Source organism: Rhincodon typus, chromosome 1 (assembly GCF_021869965.1).
Source record: "Rhincodon typus isolate 14 chromosome 1, sRhiTyp1.1, whole genome shotgun sequence".
In the NCBI taxonomy this organism is placed as follows: Eukaryota; Metazoa; Chordata; class Chondrichthyes; order Orectolobiformes; family Rhincodontidae; genus Rhincodon; species Rhincodon typus.
Window position 1 is genome coordinate 104,967,406 of NC_063332.1, and position 26,053 is coordinate 104,993,458.

Consider the following 26,053-nt stretch of genomic DNA (forward strand, 5'->3'; position numbering starts at 1 on the left):
CCCGAAACGTCAGCTTTCCTGCTCCTCTGATGCTGCTTGGCCTGCTGTGTTCATCCAGCTCTACACCTTGTTATCTTACATTTATACTGTGTTCCCTTTGAAATAAAGACCAACATTCCATTTGCCATCCCCATTACCCAATGAACTTGAGTGCAAGCCTTATGGGTATGCACAGGGACCCCCAAATCTTCTGTGCTGCAGCTTTCTGCAGTCTTTCACCTGTTAAATGATATTTAGTTTTCTTGCCAAAATGTATAATTATATTTTCCCATGTTCTATTCCATCTGCCAAGTTTTGTTTCACCTTTATACTTCTTTGTGTTTTGTCCTAACCCTCTTTCCAGCTGTTGGAGAAGGTGACTTTTCCATAGATATTGTTTCATTATTATCTACAGTTCTCTCGTACCTTGCCCAAGTGGACATTTTCATTTGAATCTGGGATGGGTTTGGTGGTTTCCTTGATAGAAGCCATTTTAGCCATGTTCTTGATCCTGTTCTCATGCCTCCTGCATTTTCTGGCAAGGGTCACTGGACAGCATTTAGGAACAAGACCCCAGTGTTGCCCTATTCCCCCTTTTCCAATATTGCAGTTGAGTACTGTTTGTGGTATCTTACTCCACCTACTTAATTAGCTAATGGTTGAAAAATTTAACATTTTAAATTAGCTAAATGGCTCAACAGTTTCTAATAAGAGTTCAATAATCTCAAATTAATGAACACCAATTCAATTGACACTTGAGCTGCAGAAAATCTAGTATTAAATTATGGCTTTTCTCCAAATGTTCAGGCTGCAGGGTCATTTATTCTGTTTGTCTGCCTCCTCAGTCTACTAACTTGCTGATGATTGATTAATACTTTTCACCTAGTTGCTTTTTTTCAAATTAATCCCAGAAACCTAGATAGCAAAATGTTTCAACTTCCTGACCCAAAAGGTTGTACATTTAAGTCTCAGGAATATTTGATTAATTTTGTAAATCTCATTTTTTAAGTGATTAGGTGAAATGTTGATAGATTACTAAGGTACTGTTTGATAAGTTTGCTCAGTGGAATGAGGAGTGACAGGATAGATAATTATGGATCAAATCCTGATCTCTCTGGAGTTAGCCAATCTTGATCGGTATAGTGCTGGAAGTGATGTGTTTGTTCTTGTTATCCTTTTGAGAACCGTTAGGAACAGGAAAAGGGAGCATTTTCCCTTCTGCACCTCTGATTTCTGCTGGGAATAGATGAATATTGTATGGGGAGCCTATCTGATTTGAATATGGTGTTGCAGCTGTCCGAACTATTATTGGGCTAAATCTATTTTTTGTTTTAAATTGCTTTTGCTGTAATAGTGAGTAATTTGCAGTTTACATCTCAACCATGGCTCAATTGGTAGCATTAAGTCTCATTCCATATTTATTAGTCAAGACAGACACTCCAATACAGTACTGAGAGTGCGCTACACTGTTGGAGGTGCCATCTTTTAGATGAGACATTTATATCAAGGCCTCATGTCTCCTTTCACAGCAACATAAAGCACACATGACACTACTTCACAGTATCCCCAATTTCAATCCAATCTTTATCCTTCAATCAACATCTCAAATAGATTACTTGTATGTTATCACATTGTTAGTGGCAGCTTGCTGTGTGCATGTTGCCTGCATTTCCTACATCATGATAATGGCTGCCCTTCAAAAGTACTGCTTTGGCTATGAAGCATTCTGGGAGTACCATTGCCATGAAGCCATGAAAGGTGCTATATAAATGTACATTCTGTACAAATCCACTTTATGCCTGTGAGAGAACTATTTTATATTGATACAATTTATGCTTTCAATTTGCAGGTAGCTGTATCCACTTGGGAGGTTGGCATATCCAAGGGGTGTCATGAAGTTTTCAGGACCCCTGGAGAGTCAGAGGCTGTCCGTCCTGTTGGAAAATGCAGTCTCTAGGGAAGTACAGATGTGGAAGGTGTACGTGCCAAAATACCTATCCAATCCGGTAACTATTATATTACATGTGTAATAGACTACATGAAACTTTCAGGAGAGCATACTTTTTAAAAAAAGTATTTTTACAGTGAATGGTGATCTTTTCTAAAGATTGTGTAAGCAGTTATAGTTATTTATACAAATCCTGCTTGATTATTAGAGAATCCAGTTAAATTTTCCTAGATAAGGCTACTTTCCAAAAACCGTTTTTCTTTGTTTCTTGAGGGGTTTTCTTAATCTTAAATATAATGCAAGGTGGGCAGCTTATAGTGAAATGTTTTAAAGAATATAATTGAATGGTGTTGTTGCAGCACAATACGATAATAACAATTTTCATTGTGGCTTTTAAATATGGAGTTTGACTGCTGGATCCCTCCAGAATGACTTGATTTTTATTGTGGATAGGACCTAAAAAATTTTCCAATGGTCTACTTCACAGGCCACACTTGACATGTTGACAAGAGCGATGGTTTCTCTTCTGTCACTTTAGCTGATTTAGGGGAAGGGGAGCTGGCTGATTTTGAGATGTGCTTGAACTTGTATTTTCCTTTCATAAATACTGGCTTTTGAAAATGTAGGTGTGTGAAAAATCTAAAGTAATGTAATACAAAGAACTGTGGATACTGAAGATATGAAACGAAAACAAATTGCTGGAGAAAATCAGGTCTGGCAGCATCTGTGGAGAGAAAGCAAGAATTAAATGTTTCGAGCCCAGTGACCCTTCAGATCTAAACTATTTTTAATGTGTTTGAAAAAAATCTTAAAGCATGTCAGCAAATGATTGTATTTTGAGCGTACTGAAGGAAAATCACTAACTTCTCACTGGGAGCTGAAGTTCTTAAGTTATCTCCTATAAGTTGTGTAAATATTCTATTTATTTTAAATGAATTTTTTAAGCATTAATATTTCCTCAAAAGTTGCACTGAATTTGAGACTTCTAGGTTCAAGTTGTTGGTACAGATGTTTCTACATTGGAAATTGCAGAGATGTTTTAAGTATTCAGATTAACATCAAGCTAGACCTAGTATTTTAATCATCTCCTGGATTTCAGTGTTCAGAGCCTGAAACTTATTTGATGTTGAGTTGTGACCTGTCAGTTGATTTTATGTTATGGAGTGTATAGGAATCGTTTGACTGTATGTCAGTGACCTAACAAGGTCACTGAACTACAGATACAACACTTCTTGGTGAGGGTTATTACCACTCATGTATTGTCAAGATTTTAGGTTCCTTAAGCAGTAACTTGTTTGTGGAAATATGGTGGTACTGTTAGGTGTAGAAATAGATTTCAAATACATGTTTGTGCACCAGTTTAGTTACATTGGAGTGTAAGGAACTTTGCTATGAAATATTGCATCTATTAGTGTTTATTTTGATCAGTTCTTTAATTGCTCTGTCCTAAAACTAGTTTGAGAGTTTTACAGAACTCAATAGATCGTTAGTTTGTGAAATGATTTTGCTTGAAGGCCTTTTGTCTTTTTTAAACCAAATGTTAGCTACCATTATAAAATGAAGGCACCAAGTGGTGAGATAGCATATAGTATATCCAATACTAGATGAACAAATATGTTATTCTTGTGGAACATATTAGAGCACAAAAAGCAGGACTAGGTTTTGAAACTTGCTCCTCCATTGAATAAGGTCATAGCTGATATTCTGCTTCAACTTTACCTTCATGCACTTTATCCCGGATTTATTCCTCAAACTTTTGTGTCCAAAAGTCTGTCAATGGCTAAGCATCTACAATTCTCTGAGATACAAAATTCCAAATATTCACTTTGGGGTAAAGAAATTTTTCTATCTCAATCACAAATGTTTAAACCTTTGTTCCGAGGCTGCAACTCTAATTCTAGACTTTGCACAGAGGAAAGCCCTGCCAGCACCAATCGTATCAAACCCCTTAAGAATTTCATATGTTTCACTTCAATCAGCTCACATTCCTCTCAACTTGCAGGAACGTAGGTCTAGTCTATTGAATCTCTTCTCGGGACAACTTTTTTTATTCCAGGAGTCAATGAACTTTATTGCATTTCCTTTCAGGCAGATAGATAATTCCTTATTTCTAGCAAAGATAAATATGGCGCGCAGTTAACTTTTTGATGGAGGAGACTGCTCAAATATCCCCATCCTCAATGATTGGGTGCACACATGATAGTGGAAAAACAAGGCTAAAGCATTTGCATCAGTATCCAGCCTGGTGCCGAGCAGATGTTTCATCTTGACCTCCTCCAGAGCTATCCAGCATCACTGATGCAGGTCTTCAACCAATTCAATTTATCCTGTGATATCGGTGATGAAGGCATTGAATACTGCAAAGGCTGGAAGCCCTGACAGCATTCTGGCAGTAATACTGAAGACTTGTACTCCAGAGCTTGCTGTTCCCCTTGCCAGTCTGTTCCAGCACAGATGCAACACTGGCATCTACCTGGCAATGTGCAAAAAATGAACAAAGCAGGACAAATCAAATCAGGCCTGTTTCTGTCCTATTAAGCCTACTCTTAATTATCAATAAAGCAGCATCAAGCAGCATTTGCTTAGCAATAACCTTGCTGACGCTGAACTTGGGTTCTGCCAGAGCCAACCAGCCTCTTAGCTCATTACAATCTTAGGTCAAACACAGGCCAAGGAGATGAACTCGAGAGGTGAGAGTGACTGCTCTTGATATCAGAGCTGTTTTTGACCATGTGTGGCATCAAGGACCCCTGGCAAAACCAGCATTAGTGGGAGTTGAGAGGCAAGTCTTTCCACTTTCATAGTCATATCACACACAAAGACAAATCTTTTTTAGAGGTCAGTTATTTTAGCTTCAAGGCATCACTGCGAGAGTTCCTTCGGGGAGTGTCTTAGGCTCAACCAGTTGCATCAATGACCTTCCCTCCATCATAAGGTTAAAAATGGAGATGTTCACTGCACAATGTTCAGCATCATTGACAAGTCCTCAGACACTGAAGCAATCAATGTCCAATTGCAGCAAGATGTATAATCTGTACGTAGCTACAGCAAACTAGCAAGACATAAACCAGATTGTAAAAACCTATGTAGGTATCTTAAGAAGATTAGTAAAGATAAACGTCGATTTATTTTTTTTTTCTTTAAAGAAGTGGAGACAGTAGAAAGTGTAATGAAGATTCTAGAAATAGTGGGCCTATTAAATCCAAACTGGCATTCTAACACACTATTGAATGAGAACTAACAGTCGATGGTGCTGTCTTTCACAATATTAAATCTGCTTGCTGTGGATCCCATGTTACTCTTTTTGATGAACGGCAGGGAGTTAACTCCAGTGTCTAACCAATATTTATGTGCCATGGTGGGATTTGATCCAGGTCCTAAGAATTGCTATGCCTGTAACGATACCACTACCCCATCGCCTTCCCACAATTTATTGGATTTAAAAGCATTGTCGTTATTAACAGAATTGTGAAATGGATCACTGAAAAGTATACATAGCGATAAGACTTGCAACACTTTCAAATGAGTTGTAACAAAATTGAAATCTTTTCAGAGCTGCCTCTGGACACACCTGTTGTTTCTGCAATCCTTAATCTGAATCTGCTTCCCTGTGAGAAAGTATTATTTTTGTTTAACAAAGTTGAAGCTCACTTTAAATAGAATGATTACTGAAAATTTAAGCCCTAACTAATTCATGATACTGTTTATTTGAGCTTTAGGAAACTTGAGATAACTTTCTTAAAATTGCCATACTTTGAGAGTCAAAAGTGATTTCATAACACATTTTGGAAAATCTTTTTTGCTGCTTCGGTCATGCCTCCATGTTACATGATTAGGTTTGGCCTACAAAGACGGCTGCAAATATGGGTGGACGTCTAAGGTTTTTGAGTAGATTTGTAGCTCAGGTTGTGAATATTGTGGTTGATTGGCTCACTGAGCTGGTTCGTTGTTCTGTAGGCTTTTCATTACATCATCAGTGCAGCCTCCGATGAAGCGCTGTTGTGTTTCCCCGCTTGTTATTTAAACTCTGGGGTCCGTTGAGCTGGCTTACTTCTCTTCCGGTTTTCCCTCGCAGTGGAGTGTATATAGGGTCTAACTCTGTGTTTGTTGAGACTTCTTGGTGGCGAACCAGGCCGTTAGGAATTCCTGTACTTGTCTCTGCTTCGCCTGTCCCAGGATCCTGGTGTTGTCCCAATCAAACTGGTGGTTTTCCCTATCCATGTGGATAGAGATGAGTGAGTATTGGTCGTGTCTTTTTGTTGCTAGTTGATGTTCGTGTAGTCTTGTGGATTTTTTTCCTGTCTGTCCAGTGTAATGTTTGTCATGTTCTTTGCAGGGAATCTTGTATATTACGTTGGTCCTGCCCATAGTGGGTAACGGGTTGTTGACATAGGGTTGATGTGGGTTTATGTGCTACTCTGATGCCCAGTGGTCGTAGTCTTGTGGTCAGTTCAGATGTATTCTTGATGTAAGGTAGCATGATGCGTGTGTCGGGACATGCAGTATCTTCCTGGTGTCGTTCATGTAATAGGCATCTTCTGACCCAGTTTTTCGGGTATCCGTTGTCCTTGAATACTTGGAGGAGGTACTGTTCTTTTTGGCGTAGTTCTGTGCTGCTGCAGTGTGTTGTTTCCCATTTAAATAGAGTTTTCATGCAACTTTGTTTGTGTGTGTTAGGGTGGTTGCTGTTGAAATTCAGTACTTGGTCAGTGTGTGTGGCTTTCCTGTGTATCTTTGTTAGGAAGTCCCCGTTGGTCCTGCGTTCCACCATAATATCAGGAAATGGGAGCTGTTTGTTATTTCCCTCTTCCTTGGTGAATCTGATCCCGGTGAGAGTGTTGTTTATTAGTTTCTGTGTCTCCTCTAGTTTGGTCCGTTTAATAATTACGAAGGTGTTGTCCATGTATTGTATCCATAGGTTTTTTGGACAGGACCAACGTAATTTATAAGATCCTCTGCAAAGACTGTGACAAACATTACATTGGGCAGACAGGAAGAAAATTAGCCACAAGACTACACGAACCTCAACTAGCAACAAAAAGACACGACCAGTACTCGCTCATCTCCATCCACATGGATAGAGAAAACCACCAGTTTGATTGGGACAACACCAGGATCCTGGGACAGGCACAGCAGAGACAAGTACGGAAATTCCTGGAGGCCTGGTTCTCCACTAAGAAGTCCATCAACAAATACATAGAGCTAGACCCTATATATACTCCACTGCAAAGGAAAACCAGAAGTCAGGTAACCCAGTTCAACAGACCCCAGAGTTTAAATAACAGGCGGGAAAACACAACAGCGCTTCATCGGAGGCTGTACTGATGACGTTACCCAGCAGGGTAATGAAATGTCTGTGGAATAACGAACTAGCTCGGCGAGCTAACCAACCTCAACATGGGTGGATATGCTAGCTATGTCTTTCCAAAATTCCATGGATTGAAGAATGGCCCTAAAAGATTGGAAGTTAGCAAATGTGACCGTTATTCAAAGAAAGGGAGAAAACAAACCAGGGAATATAGGCCAGTAAACTTGACTTCTGTCAACTGGAATATACTGGAATCTCTATTTTTCAGCTAGTCATAACAATGCTTTGTGCAAATTAAAGTATGATCTGATAAAATCAGCATGTTTTTTGCAAAAGGGAAATTTAGACAAATTTACTCGAATTTTTTTTGAGGATGTATCCAGTAGGCTCGATAAAGTGGAACCTGCAGATGTAGCATAACAAATGTCTTTTGGAAATCCAGTTAAGGTGCCAATCAAAGGTTAATGTGCAAGGCAAGAATTCATGGTATGGCTGTGAATTTATTAGCAAGAAAAGAAGGTTGGGTAATGGACAGGAAGGGCAGAATAGAGTGCCTGCTATCCTGAAATGCCTCATTTGTGCCTAGTGGAGTGCCACAAGGATCAGTACTGGAGCCTCACCTATTTACAAACTATGGTAATAGATTAAAGATATGAATCCAGAGTCATACAGGACAAATTAGGCCTTTAGACCCTTTGAGTTTGCTTCAGCCTATCTATTCTAATCCCACTTTCCAGCACTCTGCCATAGCCAAGTTGAGGTTTCTTGCCTCTACGGCCCTCGCAGGCAGTGCATTCCAGATTCCCACCATCCTCTGAGTGAAAACCATCTTCCTCAAATCTCCTCTGTACCCCTCACCCTTCACCTTTCTAAAATTATGCCCTCTTGTCATTGACCCTTTTAAGGGGAATAGTTGCTTCTGACTACCCTCTTATTGTCCCTCATAATCTTGTACATGTCAATCAGGTACCCCCTGCCTTCTCTGCTCGAAAGAACAACCCGAGCCTATCCACCTAAAATGCTCCAACTGAGACAACATCTTGCTTAATCTCCTCTGTATCCCGTCCAACGCGATCATATTCTTCTTCTGGTGTAGCAACTAGAACTGCATGTGATACTGTAGCTGTAGCCTAACTAAACTGTACAGCTCCAACGTAATCTCTCTGCTCTTAGAATTAACCTGTCCTGTGCCTTCAGTGATCTGCGGCAAGCATCCCAAAATCCCTCTGTTCCTCTGATCTTCCCAGTGTCCTGCCATCCACTGAGTATTCCCTTTTTCTTGTAACAACTTCCATAATAATTTTTTTTTGGGGGGGTTAAATGCCATCTACCACTGATCTGCTCACCTAAGCAACCTGTCTATAATCTTCCTGTAACCCAAGAACACCTTCCTCACTATTAACCAGCTGGCCAATCTTCGTGTCTCAAACTCAATCATGTAAAAGCCTCCTCTTGTTAATAGAAGAGTTAGTTGGAGACTAGGTATTCTGCAGTGAGTAACTCTCTTTTTGATTCCTCAAAGCCTGTTCACCATCTACAAGGCCCAAGTCAAGAGTATGATGGGATACTCCCCAGTTGCCTGAATGGATGTAGGTCCAATGGCACTTGAGCAGCTTGATAACATTTGGAGCAAAACATTCTACTTGATTTCTAACCCATCTACTATCTTCTTCACTGTTCCTTTGCTCCTGTAGAGTAGCATCAGTGTGCGATATCTACAGAATGCAGTGCAGAAATTCACCTGTCTTCCAAACCCAGGATGGCTACTATCCAGAAGTTCAAGGGTAGCAGATGAATAAAAACACTCCACCTGCAAGTTCCCCTCCATGCCACACCATGCTGATTTGGAAATATATCTCTGTGCCTTCACTGTTGCTGTGTCAAAACCCTGGAACTCCCTTGCTGACAGCACTTTGACAGTGATAATACATCAAATGGATTGCAGTGGTTCAGGAAGGCAGCTCAGCACCACCTCAAGGGCAGTTAAGACTGTGCAACCGATGCTAGTCTAGCCAGTGGCACTCTCAGCATCTCAAAGACTAAATAAAAAGTAATACTTTGGTTAGATGCGCAGCCTGATCCATCTAATATTTTTATTTCTGAAATTACTTATGAAGGGATATGTCATTTCATGAATTGACTCCAAGGGCAGTGTCTTGTCAGATAATGTTATAAAATGAAACTCCTCTTAAACAATAATACTATAAATTCATAACTAATTCCTTTTTGTTGCAATCTGGAACTGTGATTCAACCTTTTTAAATTTGACTTTGACTTCACATTAGATCACATTCCTGAGCAGCAGTAGGCATTGAATATAGAGATTGTAGGAACTGCCGATGCTGGAGAACCTGAGATAACAAGGTGTAGAGCTGGATGAACACAGCAGGCCAAGCAGCATCAGAGGAGCAGGAAAGCTGACGTTTCGGGTCTAGACCCTTCTTGCTCTGATGCTGCTTGGCCTGCTGCGTTCATTCAGCTCTACACCTTGTTATCTCGGCATCGAATGTAGCATTTCCAGCTGAGTTAGTTGGTTTTCAGCAAGTAAATAGATATATTCCAAAAGGCATGTTTTGGGATTTTCAAGTATTGACACGAAAAGATCATAGAAAAAAACTGATTTAATACTACTTTTTAGTTTCCATTCTGATGTTGTTAGTAAGTTGCTTTGCCCATTGAAAGAATAGATCAGAGGATCAGGACACTATAAGATATCCAAAATTCCCTTTAGAGTGTGGGCTGAAAGGAAGTGATACACATTGTTAAACAATAGAGATGTATTACATACATAAAAATTGAAATGTTAAGATTATTATTTGCAGCAATGTCCAAAACTTATTTTCGGTGTCAGAAAGATGGAGAAGGCTTTAGAATAAAAGTAACAAGAATTGATTTGATGCTTCAGTCAAAGTTTCTTTGATTGTGACCAGCATAGTGTTTGCCCTTTTTTGTATATTTCTGATGCCCTGTATGCCACCACTTTTTTTTAAACGTACTCCCTGTCTCCCATGGAGAATGCACCTCTTGCATCTTCATGTCTGACATACTAAGTGCTGTGTGGACATGACCACATCCTGTATAATTTTGTAGTGTGTTAGCAAAGATGCTGCTTCTAAAACTTTAAAGATGTGCAATTACAGCTACGTTCATGCATCCTTTTAGTTTGTTATGAGACAAACAAGTGGTTGAGGAGCAATAGAAACATAAATGATAGAAGCAGCAGGAGGCCATTCGGCCCTTTGAGACTGCTCTGCCATTCTTCATGACCATGGCTGATTGTCCAACTCAATAGCATAATCCTGCTTTCACCCATAACCTTTGATCCCATTCGCCCCAATGTGCTATATCTAGTCGCCTCTTGAATTCATTCAATGTTTTGGCAACAACTACTTCCTGTGGTAATGAATTCCCCAGGCTCATCACTGTTTGGGTGAAGGAATGTCTCCTCATCTCCATCCTAAATTACCTACCCCAAATCTTCATACTGTGAGCTGTGGTTCTGGACCACACCCATCATGGGGAACCTCCCTACTGCATCTACCCTGTCCAGTCCTGCTCGAATTTTATAAGTTTCTATGATATCCCCCCCCCCCCCTTATTCGTCTGAACTGTAGCGAAAGCTATCCCGACCTAGTCAATCTGTCCTCATATAAAATCTGTCAGATCCATATTTTACTGATTTGTCAGGTGTAACACAATTGTGCTGTTCTCCCTTTCCATCCCCTAATTTTCCGTTCTTTTTGTCACCTGGAATACAGTGACAGATACAATTTTAAAAATAGCTGCAGTGTTGCTGCCTCTGAATCTCATTCCATCACATGCCAGTAAATCTTAGAAACATAAGATGTCCGCAGATATTTGCAGCAGGAATCACTGGGATGTAATTGGAAGTTGGAAATTTTTATAGTTTTAGTTGCTTGTTGACTGGGAGTGCTAGAGGGACTGCAAAAGTTTGGATCAGAGTTAATTACCTTTATTGCCGGAGATGTGGACCAAAAAGAGCAGGGACGTTTTCAAACCTGATGAGCTTATCTGTGTCATCGGCATCACCTATCACTGTTAAAGGGATATTAACATCTGCTCCCTAGCTACTTCCTTGTATAACAGGTGATCAACCTGTCAGTCCTTTTGATAGTTGGGTGGAAAGGCTGGTATTAATTTCTGTAGGATTTGTCAGAAATGGAATCTGGAGCATAGGATTTCAGACTCAACCTCTTTCCGCCCCCCCTTACACAAGACAATCTCAAAATTTTTAGGTGACACAAAATCAGCTGTAGGTACAGTCAGGGAGTTGATGAGTTCAAGAGGATTTACACATGATGGTGGGATGGGCAGGCATATGGCAAATGTAATTTAATGTGTGTAATACCATTTTAGAAAAAAAAAAAAGCAAAGGCAATATAAATTAAGCGGGAACAAGCTTTACCCCTTTTAATGTTGATTCTCTTCACATATTTCAGTTACGAGTGGTGTACCACAAGGATCTGTTCTGGGTCCTCTTCTATTTGTGATTTTTGTAAATGATTTGGATGAAGGAGTGGAAGGGTGGATTAGCAAGTTCGCGGACGATACGAAGGTGGGTCACGTTGTGGACAGTGCAGAGGGCTGTTCTAGGTTACAAAGGGACATTGATAGGATGCAGAGCTGGGCTGAGAAGTGGCAGATGGAGTTTAACCCTGAAAAGTGTGAGGTGATTCATTTTGGAAGGACAAACTTGAAAGCAGAATACAGGGTTAACGGAAAGATTCTTGGCAGTGTGGAGGAGCAGAGGGATCTTGGCATTCATGTTCACAGTTCCCTGAGAGCTGCCACCCAGGTGGATAGAGTTGTTAAGAAGGTGTATAATGTGTTAGCTTCCATTAATAGAGGGATTGAGTTCAAGAGCCGTGAACTTATGCTCCAGCTATACAAAAGCCTGGTTTGACTACATCTGGAGTATTGTGTCCAGTTCTGGTCACCTCATTACAGGAAAGATGTGGAAGTGTTAGAAAAGGTGCAGAGGAGATTTACCAGGATGTTGCCTGGAATGGAGGGAAGGTCTTATGAGGAAAGGTTGAGAGAGCTAGGGCTTTTCTCTTTAGAACAACGAAGAATGAGAGGTGACTTGATAGAGGTGTACAAAATGATCAGGGGTATAGATAGAGTAGACAGCCAGAGACTTTTTCCTAGGGTGGAGGTAGCTTTTACGAGAGGACATAGTTTTAAAGTGAAAGGAGCTAGATATCGGGGAGACGTCAGAGGTAGGTTCTTTACTCGGAGAGTGGTAGGGGCGTGGAATGCATTGCCGGAGAGGGTAGTGGAGTCAGCCTCATTAGGGGCATTTAAGCGGCTATTTGATAGGCATATAGATGAGAGTATAAGGTAGCGGTGGAAGTTAGATAGACCTTAGGTTTAGGGTAAAAGTTCGGAACAACATCGTGGGCTGAAGGGCCTGTACTGTTCTATGTTCTGTTTCACTTTAACGTCATTAAATAGAAATATTAGCTCTATTAATGTTGCCTATTTCAATTCCGTATTATTTGCCACAAATTTTCTCTTGTCTTGAGTCAATGCATGTGACCTTTCCCACAGCACTTGTGCTTTCGTCCTCCTTATTCCCATACACTAAAGCCATCGCCAGATTTTCATTTTTCTTGATTGACCTGTATTATAAAAGTAGACATTTCTCATTTTTATCCAGTTTTTCTTTTGCAAAGTAACATTTTCATACAATTTTGCTGATTTTTTTTTAATAAAATGAACATTTCTCAGATTTTTTGGCAAATGAGCCTTTTTTATTCGTTTTGTCAGGATGTCAAAGTGGCTAACCCCTTTTTAATTTTTCCTGATCGGATTTCTAAATGTGAGAATCATTTTTTTTCAATTAGCATTTAAAATGATTCATTTAAATAAGTGGAATTTTTTAAAATGTTTAACTTGTAGCATTTATTTGGCTTGAGGTATCATTTCACATGACTGTTATGGGCAGTTTAGAAACAATTCCTGTCCTTGCATCTGTGCTGTGAATTTGCTATTTAATTTTCTAAAAACACTATAATTCTTGTAATTTAAATTAACACACTGTATTTTAGAGTTAATGTCAGGTGTTTTAAAACAGTTTAAGATTATGATTTTAAAAACTTTTTTTTGCATAAGAACCTCCTCTGCCGTTTGAAAACCCAAATAGCAATTATAGTTTTAGACTTCTCTAACGGTATTTACTAAAGAACAAGAGGACTTAAATATAACAATGAACACTAGGAATAATTGTGAATATGAACTGTAAGGTTTTGTTTAATTTTTCATCTGTATGTACTGCTAAGAGAGTTTCATTTGGGTGGAGATGAGGAAACATTTGCTTTGTACTGTTGGAGGCATATTTTAACAGGGCTTATTACAGGTAACAGGTAATTTTAACATAGTGTCTGACTAGCTTGATTTTGAGATTTTTTTTCAAGAGGTGACAAAGAAGATTGAAGGCAGAGCAGTAGATGTTGTCTGTATGGACTTCAGTGAGGCATTCAACAAGGTTCCGTGTGGTAAACTAGTTAGCAAGGTTTGATCATATGGGATCCAGGGGGAGCTAGCCAATTGCGTACAAAATTGGCTTGAAGGTAGGAGACAAAGGGTGGTGGTGGAGGGTTGCTTTATGGACAGGAGGGCTGTCACCAGTGGTGGGCTGCGAGGATCAGTGCTGGGTCCACTGCTTTTTGTTATTTATATAAGTGATTTGGCTGTGATTGTAGGGTATATGATTAAGTTTGCAAATTACACCAAAATAGTTTGTGTAGTGGACAATGAAGCAGGTTATCTCCAAGTACAGTGGGACTTTGATCAGATGGGCCATTGGGCCAAAGATTGGCAGATGAAGTTTAATTTAGATAAATGTGAGGTGTTGCGTTTTGGTAAGGTAAACTAGGGCAGGACTTGCACAGTTAATGATAGGGCTCTGTGGAGTGTTGCTGAACAAAGAGACCTTGAGATGCAGCTGCGTAGTTACTTGAAAAGTGGAGTCAGAGTTAGGTAGGGTGGGTGGTAAAGAAGGCATTTGACATGCTTGCCTTCATTGGTCAGTGCACTGAGTATAGGAGTTGGGATGTCATGTTACAGCTGTATGGGACACTAGTGATCACAGTTAACTGGTGTCCTAAGGTTGATGGCTTGCTCGCCGAGCTGGCTGTACCATACAAACGTTTTGTCACCATGCTATGAAACAGTTCTGAAAAGATTTACAAAGACCTTGCCAGGGTTGGAAGGATTAGGCTATAAGAAGCAGCCGAATAGGCTGGGGCTGTTTTCTCTGGAGTGTCGGAGGCTGAGGGGTAACCTTATGGAGGTTTATAAAATCATGAGGTGCATGGATAGGGTGAATAGCCAAGTCCTCTTTGCCAGGATAGGGGAGTCCAAAACTAGAGGGCTTAGAATTAAGGTGAGAGGGGAATGATTTAAAATTGACCTGAGGGGCAAATTTTTCATGAAGAGGGTGCTGTGTGTATGGAACAAGCTGCCAGAGGAAATGGTGGAGGCTGGTACCATTACATTTAAAAGGCATCTGGATGAGTACATGAATAGGAAGGGGTTAGGGGGAGATGGGCCAAATGCTGACAAATGGGACAGGATTAGTCTGGATATTTGGTCGGCATGGACGAGTTGGACTGAAGGATCTGTTTCCGTGCTTTATAACTCCATGGCTCTCTGACTGCCAGCATCGTGTCCCAGCAATGTTTCCTATCCTCGATACTTAATTTTTGCTCCCAGGGCTGTTCTTGGCTTCTGTTTTGAACTTGCACTGAAGTCCGGGTAAATGTTGCTCTATGCTGCTAATCATGGAATTTCAGCTGCAATGTGCATCAACAACTTCTGTCACCAGGTAGATCCTGGACAATATAGGTATGTATTTTGGTTTGAAAATTATTTCACCTGGAACTGCTCAGTGCTGTAAATGCATGGTACAGTATTTCGGTGTATGACCTTGACCATCTGTCAGGAAAAGCTAACGAAACGTAACTCTGCTTTAACTTTGATTCTTGTAGGAACCTATGATAGGAAAGTTATGATTTTCAGGAGCAAAACCATAAACTATCTAACGTGCAGAGCCACAGGAACAATTGCTGAGGCCTCAGTTATTTGTGAAGTCTATACGCAAATTTTATTTTTAACCATATGACTGGTGTGCTCAAAGCAGCCTAAATTATATATGTCAAATACCGTGAAGTTTATGGTATTATTCTGTCCAATTATTAGAACTTAAATTTATTTATCTCACTGTAAATATACTTTTTCAATTGAATGGCTACATGAAATATCAATGGTTAATTCAGTTTCTCATCAAATACCACAATCTACCACAATGTCCGAGTAGTCAGTTGAGGGTGAGTGAGAAGGCTCTCTGCCAGTATGTGTAGTTTGCCTTAAATAAAATTATTTACAGCATATATCAAGTAAATAATAATGTTTAACAGTGATGTGTATACCCCTGCATAACATTTCTATTACTTGGCATGTTGTTATATTGATTATGTGGACCTCTTCATCAATGGGCACGCTACTGGTCTCATTGGTGCCAGTTAATAATAAAAAAAATTGCTGTATTATCTTCGATAAAGGGATCTACTGTATTAAAGCTGAATTTTTGCTGATGATCCAAAGATCAGTCGCAACACAATTCAAGGAAGGATGCAAAGATTCTGTAAAGGGATATGGATAGGTTGATAGTGGAAATTTGGTAGACAAAATATAATGTTTAATACAACGGTGTCTAAATATAAAAGCAGGAAAGTCTAACGACAACTATTTTTGTGACCAAGTGAGGAGTGAGAGAGAAATTTTCTTCTTTCCCCACTCCTTTTGGTTATAGTAGCGGCTTTGAATTTTAAAAGCATGTATTTGCTTTACTGTGCAGAATGTAAGAATTAAACCAGATAGATATTCTTGAGTTAAACATGCAAGGGAATGTTTTTATTGCTAAAAGTCAGAGTAGAATGAATGACCATGGGGAGTTCCAAACCGCAGGAGATAGGAAGGCAACCCACACTGACCAAATCCTCAATTTCCACAGCAATCCCCCCAACATCCACAAACAAAGCTGTGTTAGGACACTATTCAAACAGGCCACAACTCATTGCAACATGCCAGAACTACGCAAGATAGAGGAAGAGCACCTACCTATACAAGGTCTTTGCTAACAACAGATATCCCAACAACTTCATCCGCAGGTGCCTACAAGATAGACTACGCCAAGAGGACACAGTACACCCCAATACACTGGCCATACTACCCTATATCAAGAACATATCAGAACTGACAACGAGACTCCTGCGACCACTAGGAATCATGGTAGCACACAAACCCACAGCCACACTACGACAAACACTCACAAGGACCAAAGATCCCATACCCATGACATGCAGGACCAACGTAGTTTACAAAATACCTTGCAATGACTGCAACAAACATTACATTGGCCAGGCCGGAAGGAAACTAGTCATCAGGATACACGAGCACCAGCTAGCAGCAAAACGACACAACAAACTTTCCCTTATCTCAGTGCACTCGGACAATGAAGGCCATCAATTTAACTGGGACAATGTGACGATCCTAGCTTAAGCCAACCACAGACACGCACGGGAATTCCTAGAGGCCTGGTTTTTAACCCGTAATGCAATCAACTAACAATTGGAATTAGACCCAATATACAAACTCATGCAGAACAGAACCAAAAATGACACAACCCAACTTAACAGACCAGATCATATAAATACCAAGCAGAATACAACAACATTGCTTCATCGGAGGCTGCACTGATGATGTTACTTAGCATGGTGACAAAACGTTTGTATGGTACAGCCAGCTCGGTGAGCAAGCCATCAACCTTAGGACACCAGTTAACTGTGATCTTTGCTTGTTACTTTTAACCATGGTCCCAGCTAACTACTAAATGATCAGTCCTCCATGTTGATAATCGAAAAGAGTTGTTTACAACTGTCCAGTGATGCCCTTTTCTCTGGGGTTTCTGTAAACTTTGCAGCTCCATGAAATGGAGTACAAATTAGTTACTTCAAGTTAGCATCCTTGTCTTTTTAAAGAAGGTTTCTCACATATGACCATCTGATATTGCTATTTGGTGTATTACATCTTTGTAACACCACGTAAGATATTGGTGACGTTGCACATGGAGTACTGTGCCCCATTTTGTGTCCTTGTAGAAGGAGAGATATAGTTGCCCTGGAAGAAATTCAGAGGAGGTTCTCCAAGCTGATTTTCTGGAAGAAAGAGGTTTAATTACGATGAATGTTTTAACAGGTTGGGCCTATACCAATTGGAGTTTTTTTTTAAATGTAAGATTATCTTATTGGAACATGTCATTTTACAAGGCTTTGATGGGGTAAATGTTGAAAGGATGTTTTGCCTCTCTGGGCAATTTTTAATGATGGGACATAGTTTGAAAATAAGGGGCTTCCCATTTAAGATTTTTTTGTAATTTATTCATGGGACGTTTCTGGCTGGGCAGAACTTATTGCCCATCCCTAGTTGCCCTTGAAGGTGGTTGTGAGCTGCCATCTTGACCCACTACAGCCCGTGTAGTATAAGTAGACCCACAACGTGCTTAAAAGTATTTCTTTTGTGAGGATGTTGGTATTTGGAATTCTCCAAAGAGAAGTGGAGGCTTGTTCATTGAATATATAAGCTGGGTTAGAAAGATTTTTTTTTTTAATGAACAAGAAAATGAAGGAAAATGGGGAGGCAGGCAGCAAAGTGGAGTTAAGCTTGCAATCAATTCAGCCATTAAATGCAGCATGTTCATATGGAAATCCTCTTCACTGTTTTCTGCAGGATACAGATGTCTCTCCAGCACAGCGGGATGAGGTCATTCAGTGGCTGGCTGACTTGAACAGAAAATTTCACTTTTATCCAGAAACACTTTCTCTTGCTATCACAATTTTGGACAGGTTTTTAGCTCTGGTAAAGGTAAGGAACTTGTATTAAATCATATGTAACCTGATTTATAGCTGAACGAAGACTATACTCTGTCCTTTTACACCCTTTGGTTTCTTTTTGTGGCTTTTTAAAAAATTGTTGCATGCAAGGTTTTGCACCTGTAAACTATAAGACTACTGACCAAAAATTGAAAAGTGGGGCTAGACTGAAAAAGTCTTGTTTGGCCAAAGTCCACAGTGGACTAAAAGGTTGCCATCGTTTTGTGGTTCTATATTGGTTCTTTGCTTCCTATCTATTGTGTGATTGTACTGCAAATCATGGGACTAAAAACAAATTCTATGTATGTCATGTAGTTTTGATTTTTTTTTCAAATACTCGACTGGGATTGGGTCCAACTGTGAATTTCAAAATACTGAAGACGTGCTGCATGTTTTTCTTTTGTACTAGTTTCTACTTGATTTGCCGGCTTTGACTGAGAACTATAAAATAGACACAAATTACTTTTATAAGTGGATATTTTTGTATGGAAAAGTGAAAACCATTGTATTGTAATGCCATGAGACTGGATTTGTCTGAATTTCCAAGTGAGCCAAATTTGCTACTACTTGACATGAAAATGACTCATCTTGAGCAAAAAGAATCAAACTAACCAATAATGAATCACTACAAATATTGACAGTCAAAATTAAAACTAAAATACGTGCATATAGCAAAGGAGAAAACATGAAAAGGTTAAGGAAGAAGGTTTCAAAAAAAAAAAAAATTAGGACAGCAGTGAGGATCTACAAAATGTTATCAAGGAATAAAAAAGTTGTGAAATATTTTACAAGTACATTAGTAACAAAGTTCAGAATAAAGATATTAACTAAGACATGTATAAGTTCACTTTGGAGGTAATGACAGTAACATTAGAAAAATATGAATCAATTACTTTGCCCCTATATTTACCAGAAAACTAGGTGGACAATGACATTAGGGAGAAATAACCAGGCCTCTGGATAGCAAGAGGTATGTAATTAAGTTTGAGGATAAGGTCACTAGTCTGGACAAATTATAGAAATAGTGGAGGAGATGGGGACGCTGTCCTCCATGCTAAAAGCAATCATTGGTCCTCTGGCACAATTTATTTCACCAATGTTTTACTTTTTAAAATCTGTTTATAACAAGTATGGGGGAGCATGGTGGCTCAATGGTTAGCACCGTTGCCTCAAAGCATAACGGTATGATTCCACCCTAGGATGACTGTCTGTCTGTGTGGAGTTTGTGCATTCTCTCTGTTTGTGTGTGTGTTTCCTCCCACAGTCCAAAAATGTGCAGGTTTCGTTGATTTAAATCTGGGAATTGCAGGGTTACAGGGATGGGGGGTGGGTCTGGGTGGAATGCTCTTCTTCGAGGTGGTGTGGACCCAATGGGCCAATTGGCTTGCTTCCACCCTGCAAGGGTTCTGTGATTCTGTTCTAAGCCTAGGAACTATTGTTTGCTTAATATTGATGGTAGGAAAAATTGAATCTTTATTCAAAAAATCAATAGAAAATCATCTCGAGTCAAAATACAAAGGGGAGGTTATGCTTGACTAGGCATATTGACTTCTTTGAAGGAGTAACTGAGTAGACAGAAAAGGTAATTCAGCAGATATATTTTTGGATTTTCAAAAAAACTTTTGATAAGGGTACTTACATAATAGGCGTTACATTCAGTGTATGTGAGTCAGGAAAAAAAATATTGAATAGATAGCAAGCTATCTACAGAGCAGAAAACAGGAGCTATTTAGACTGGCAAAAGATGTGATCAGGATATGGATTCTACTGCACTTCACTACAAACATAACCTATTTGGACTTGGGAATTTGAAATACAGTTCCAAAATTTTGGGCAAACCATAAGCCGTAGACCATTGCCTAGGCCACCAACTCAGTCCTTGTCCCAAGCATTGTTTGAGATTTCACCAAATTATTTGCAGATATGTGTCCAAGATGGAACTTCTGACAACATGTTCATGGTGACACACAGCCGCTCTATTTATTTACTTATTTATTTGTTATTTCCACCTCTATCAAAGTCTGATTTTTCATCTCCCAACCTTCTGCTTCAAAATGATTGTGATTTATTGCTGAACCTTTTTATCTATGCTTCTGTTAACATGTAAACTTGGCTTTTCCAACCCCAACCTGGCCACCATGTGTTCTTACATTACAACATAAATATGATATTGAAAACTCTGGGTGTAAATTAGAAAATAAACATTGTCTGAGCTTGCTAGCCTGCACTACTTAATCAGTGTCAGGATTTAAAATGCTCATCCTGGTCAAATCCTTCTACAGAGTTGCCTTTCCCCATCTTTGTGATCCTGCCCACTGGCTTTTGACATATCTGTGCTCTTCTAAATCTGACACCAGTACTGTCCTGATTTTAATCACTTCAGTGAAGGGGTTTGATTGGCTAGATATTGAAAAAATTGTGGTGTAAATTGGAGGCCATAAACATACGAGGATCATCAATAATTCCACTATATAATTCAGAGGCAAATTCTTGTGTATAGTTACAAATGAGGAGTCTTTGAAAACGGTTGATGTGAGTACCCTAGATGCTTTAAGGGGAAGCATGCAGGAGAAGGGAATAGAACACTAGCAAAATGCATTTGGTTTAAATGGCCTGTTGGTGCTGACCATTCTGTCATTTGTGCTTTGTCACAAAACCATCCTAGTTCATTTTTTCTCGCTCTGTTTGCGCAGTGTTCTGTCAGCTGCACTATAGTGACCAATTAGTACTGAGTCAGATTCCTGCCGTACCTGGCATAACCATAAAATATATTCTTTTGGTTTTGGAAAATTACAAAATGAAATCTGCAATTTTTTAAGCACCAAGGAAATACAGGATTGGCATACTGTTTGATACTTATAATTAGGTATTTAAATATGCATGATTTAATTTTATACTTTGAGTTAACTACTTTTTCTGATTTTCAAGGCCCGTCCAAAGTATCTGTGGTGTATAGCTATCAGTTGTTTCTTCCTGGCAGCTAAAACCAATGAAGAAGATGAGGTTGGTTGACTTTTTTTAAATTAACAAAATTTATTTCATTTATTTCTCTTCCCTGAAACTTCTGAGAGAGTTGGTTTCTGTCCTAGCAGACATACTAGACTTCTTTAACGTCTATGATAAAGGTTATTAAATGCATGTGGCATAACATTTATTTCAGGATGACGCTCTGCTTGTTTTAATTATGATAACATTTACTTTCAAAAGTTCAGGTAATAGTGCTGTGTATTAAGTATCATTTATTTGTACTTTTGACGAAACAAAAAAAACTTGCAGCATTATGACCTACAAATATGGAATTGATCTTCAGTGGGACTTTTCGGATGTGCCTCGATGTGTACTTTTAAAAACCCTACACACTTGGACTAAGCAGTGAACTGAGTTTCTACTGTTTCCAGGCAGCTAGAAGCAACAAATGTATTTGCACTTGTGCATTCTGATTTGATGCAAACCTGATATCCATAAAGTAATTCTCTTGTGTTTTTCTGCTGCAGATCATTCCATCTCTAAAGGACATGGTAAAGACCAGCAACTGTGGTTGTTCATCAGCAGATATTCTGAGAATGGAGAGGATTGTACTGGATAAATTGAACTGGGATTTGCACACAGCAACACCCTTGGATTTTCTTCATATTGTGAGCATGTTTTGATTACTCTAGTCCTTGTATACATTTTTGTAAAATACTCTGAAGCTATTTTGGTTCAGTAATTCATCCACAAGGATGCTAGAGCAAGAGGGTTGGGAAACTATTTGTTGTATTGTTATTTGTGTCAGAAACATAAAACTGTTTGTGTGCATGTCTGTTGTTGTCAAGGAAATATGTTTCTCAGGAGAGGAAGTAATGATTCCAGAATTTGGAATTTAATCCAGAATGAAGCCACTTCTTGCTGCTGCATAACGTAACATAATATAATCTTGACGTAGTGACAATGACTAATTAAGTCAGACATAATCCAGATAGTGCTGCAAAATGGCATGGTATATTAACTGAAGATGCTAACCTTCTTCCCTGCAAATGTGGAGTTCAAAACTGCAGTCTGAGGGCCAGGGGAAAGAAATTAACACTGAGGCAATGCCTTAATTACTGTATCTAACTACAGGCACTGTAATGGCTCATTGTACTGTAAAGGACTGGTACAATAGTGATGTGTTCAGATTGCACCCCACCTTGCCCTCCACGTGTGGAAGCTGACTTCTAAACCACTTAATCCAGCTAGTCTGTTGCCATTGTTTATGCTTGACTTGAGTTTATCATTCATTGTATCATTGTAATCTTCTATGGCCTTCCCTCATCCTCCATTGTATACTTGGAACAAAAACAAAGTTGCTGGAAAAGCTCAGCATCTGTGAAGGAGAAAGCAGAGTTAACGTTTGCTCAGAACTGATGGTGGCTGGGAAAATGTCAGTTTATATGCAGAAAATAGGGAGGGGGGGGTGGTGGTGGGGTAGGGAGTAAATGATAGGATAGAGCCCAAAGAGAGAGAAAGACAGTTGGACAGGCAAAAGAGTTGCTAACGATCAGGCTGGGAGGATGAATAGTTGTTAATGGGGACTGTTAGTGACTAACAACAGGGGGTGTGTAATGGCAGGCTATGTGGTAACAAGGCCTGGTATGGGGGTGGGGGACCTGGGACACGGGAGAGTTTAGGCCCTAAAATTATTGAACTCAGTTTTAAGTCCGGAACGCTGTAGGGTCCCCAAGTGGAAAATGAGGTGTTGTTCCTCCAGCTTGCATTGGGCTTCACTGGAACACTGCAGCAAGCCAGAGACAGAGATGGTGGCCAGGGAGCAGGGTGGTGTATTGAAGTGGCAGGCAACAGGTAGTTCAGGGTCTTTTTTGCGAGCAGAAAGTAGATGTTCTGCGAAGTGGTCGTCAAGTCTATGCTTCACTTCCCCAACGGTGAGGAGACCACATTGTGAGCAGCGAATGCAGTAGACTAGATTCTGGGAGGTGCAGGTCAAGTGTTGCTTCACCTGGAAGGTATGTTTGGGCCCTCGGATAGTGGGGAGGGAGGCGGTAAATGGTCAGGTGTTGCACCTTCGGTTACAGGGAAAGGTGCCGTAGGGCTGTGGAAAGGTGTTGGCAGTGAAGGAAGTGTGGACCAGGGTGTCCCTGCGGGAGGAGGGGAATATGTGCCTGGTGGTGGCATCTCGCTGGAGGTGACGGAAATGACATCTAATGATCTTCTGGACGTGGATGCTGGTGGGATGGTAGGTGAGGATAAGGGGAACCCTATCGCTGTTGTGGGAGGGAAGAGAAGGGGTGAGGGCAGAAGTGTGGGAGATGGGTCGGACTTGGTTGAGGGCCCTGTCGACAACGGAGCTGGGGAATCCTTGGTTGAGTAAGAAGGTGGACATTTTGGAGGCTCCCTTGTCGAAGTTGGCCTCATCTGAACATAGGTGACGGAGACGGAGGAACTGAGAGAATGGGACGGAGTTTTTACGGGAAGTGGGGTGTGAGGATGTATAGTCCAGGTAGCTGTGGGAGTCACTGGGTTTGTAATGGATATCAGTGGCCAGTCTATCCCCAGAAATGTTGAGGAAGGGAAGGGAGGAGTCAGAGATAGACTAGGTGAACGTGAGGGCGGGGGGAAATTGGAGGCAAAATTGATGAAGTTTTCCAATTCCAGACGAGAGAGGGAAGCAGCACTGATAATATCATCGATGTATCGGAGAAAGAGTTGTGGGTGGGGGCTGGAATAGGACTGGAGAATGTTCCACGAAGAGACGGGTATAACTAGGGCTCATGCGGGTACCCAGGGCAACCCCTCTTACCTGAAGAAAATGAGAGGAGTTGAAAGAGAAGTTGTTGAGGGTGAGGACAAGCTCGGCCAAGCAGAGGAGGGTGGTAATGGGTAGGGATGGTTCAGGTCTTTGCTCCAGCAAGAAGCGGAGAGCCCTAAGACCCTCCTGGTGGGGAATGGACATGTAAAGGGATTGCACGTCCATTGTAAAGAGGAGGAGGCTGGAGCCGGTAAACTGGAAGTTTTGAAACCGGCGTAAGGCGTCTGATGAATCATGGATGTATGTGGGTAGGGATTGGACCAGAGGGGAGAAGACTGAGTCAAGATAGGAAGAGATCAGTTCTGTGGGGCAAGAACAGGCTGAAAGAATGTGTCTGCCTGGACAGTCCTGTTTTGTGGTTTTTTGGCAGGAGGTAGAAACGAGCTGTGCGGGGTTGGGGGACTATCCGCTTGGAAGCGGAGGAGGGGGTGAGATCGGAGAGGGAGAGATCACCGGATGAAATGAGATCCGTAACCGTAGTGGACAATGGCCTGATGTGCCATGGTGGGATCATGGTCCAGGGGAAGGTAGGAGGAGGTATCTGAGAGCTGGCACTCCGCCTCTGCAAGGTAGAGGCCAGTACGCCAGACTACAACAGCACCGCCCCTATCAGCAGGCTTGATGACAAAGTCAGGGTTAGATCTGAGTGCACGGAGTGCAGTCAGTTCGGAAGGAGATAAGTTGGATTTGTTGAGAGGGGCAGTGAAATTGAGGTGACTAATGTCACGTCGACAGTTCTCAATGAAAAGATCGAGTGCAGGTAAAAGGCCCGAGGGAGGGGTCCCTTATATACTTATCTGTTTTTTTCAAAAATCTGCACTATTTGCTTTACCACTCCTTGTAATTAATTCCATATTTCTGATCACATCTTTGTTGGTGGGAGTGATTGTGTGAAGTATCTGCTACTCCTTAGTCCTGCAGATTTCAGCTCCATGCTAATGCTGGTGGTGAGGATGCCTTTGTATCCTATTTCTGTAGTAATGAGTTAATACTAGGGTTTAAACACTGCATTATGTTGATATTCAGTTTTGTGTACTTATGCCACAACCATTGGAAATCTTTGAGTTAATACTTGAATTTCATTGTTGTGGGGGACCTTAATTCCTCTTAACTGTCAGGGTTCATCTGGCTTTCTCCTCAATATTCATACAGGTGTTTCTGAATGTTTGTGGTGCTTTATTTCCTTCGGGAATTCTTTAAGATGGACATTTGGTTGTAACTACAACAGACCTTGTAAAATGGGTGGCTAAAGTTTTCAGACAATGAACAGCCCAGTTTCTATCAGTATTGAGTTAACTGATTTTTTTGTGCCTCCCTCATGAGATTAGCTAACATCAGCATCATGGAGCAAATGTAACATTCTTTGGCTTGAGGTGGAGCTATGTACATACTGCGACTTCAAGATTATTTTTCATGCTTGAGTACTATAGCAGTGCTTAATTTGTCAATATGGCTGAAATAATTTTTCTAATGTTTGTTCAGTTTCATGCGATGACGATATCCAGCCGTCCCCAGTTACTGAGCAACCTGCCTAAGATGACCCCGTCCCAACACATTGCACTCCTTATTAGGCAGCTACAGCACTGTGTGGCTTGTCACCAGCTTCTACAGTTCAAGGGCTCTACGCTTGCACTGGCTATCATCAGTCTCAAGCTGGAAACATCTATTCCTGATTGGCTAGCTGTCACTATTGATCTGCTGAAAAAGGCACAGGTATGGGCTACTTGCGTTTACCTGGGTGAGATGCTTGTTTTTTTAAAAGGAAATGCTAGTATAGAAAATTGGCATGTATTATATATGTACATAGGTAGACCCCTTAGTCATCAAGATCTACAGCACAGAAAAAAGGCCCTTTGGCCCATTGTGTCTATATTAGTCAAAATCAATCACCTAATTGTTCCAACACTTAAATATTATGGTCATAGTAATCACCCCTGTTGTTGATGAAACTTAACTTTTGGTTCAGGAACTGTACCTGGTCTACATTTGCACATGCCTGTGTAGTCCAAGGGGGCAAGAACATGGCAGTTGGGGAATGTAATGTTACCTACTTGGTAGGAAGAGAAATGAAAGCAGTA

General features: G+C 40.5%; 1 protein-coding gene across 3 annotated transcripts in view; it reads left to right on the forward strand.

The window, feature by feature from the left end:
- ccni (cyclin I) overlaps nucleotides 1–26,053 on the forward strand; it is a 39,837-nt gene that overhangs the window by 11,020 nt on the left and 2,764 nt on the right. For all 3 annotated transcript variants that reach the window (XM_048592237.1, XM_048592289.1, XM_048592351.1), the window contains 5 exons: nucleotides 1,829–1,985; nucleotides 18,048–18,182; nucleotides 21,119–21,193; nucleotides 21,685–21,825; nucleotides 25,458–25,688. In XM_048592237.1, coding sequence (XP_048448194.1) covers nucleotides 1,872–1,985; nucleotides 18,048–18,182; nucleotides 21,119–21,193; nucleotides 21,685–21,825; nucleotides 25,458–25,688 — 696 coding nt within the window. In that variant the 5' untranslated portion in view covers nucleotides 1,829–1,871. The remainder of the gene's footprint in view (nucleotides 1–1,828; nucleotides 1,986–18,047; nucleotides 18,183–21,118; nucleotides 21,194–21,684; nucleotides 21,826–25,457; nucleotides 25,689–26,053) is intronic.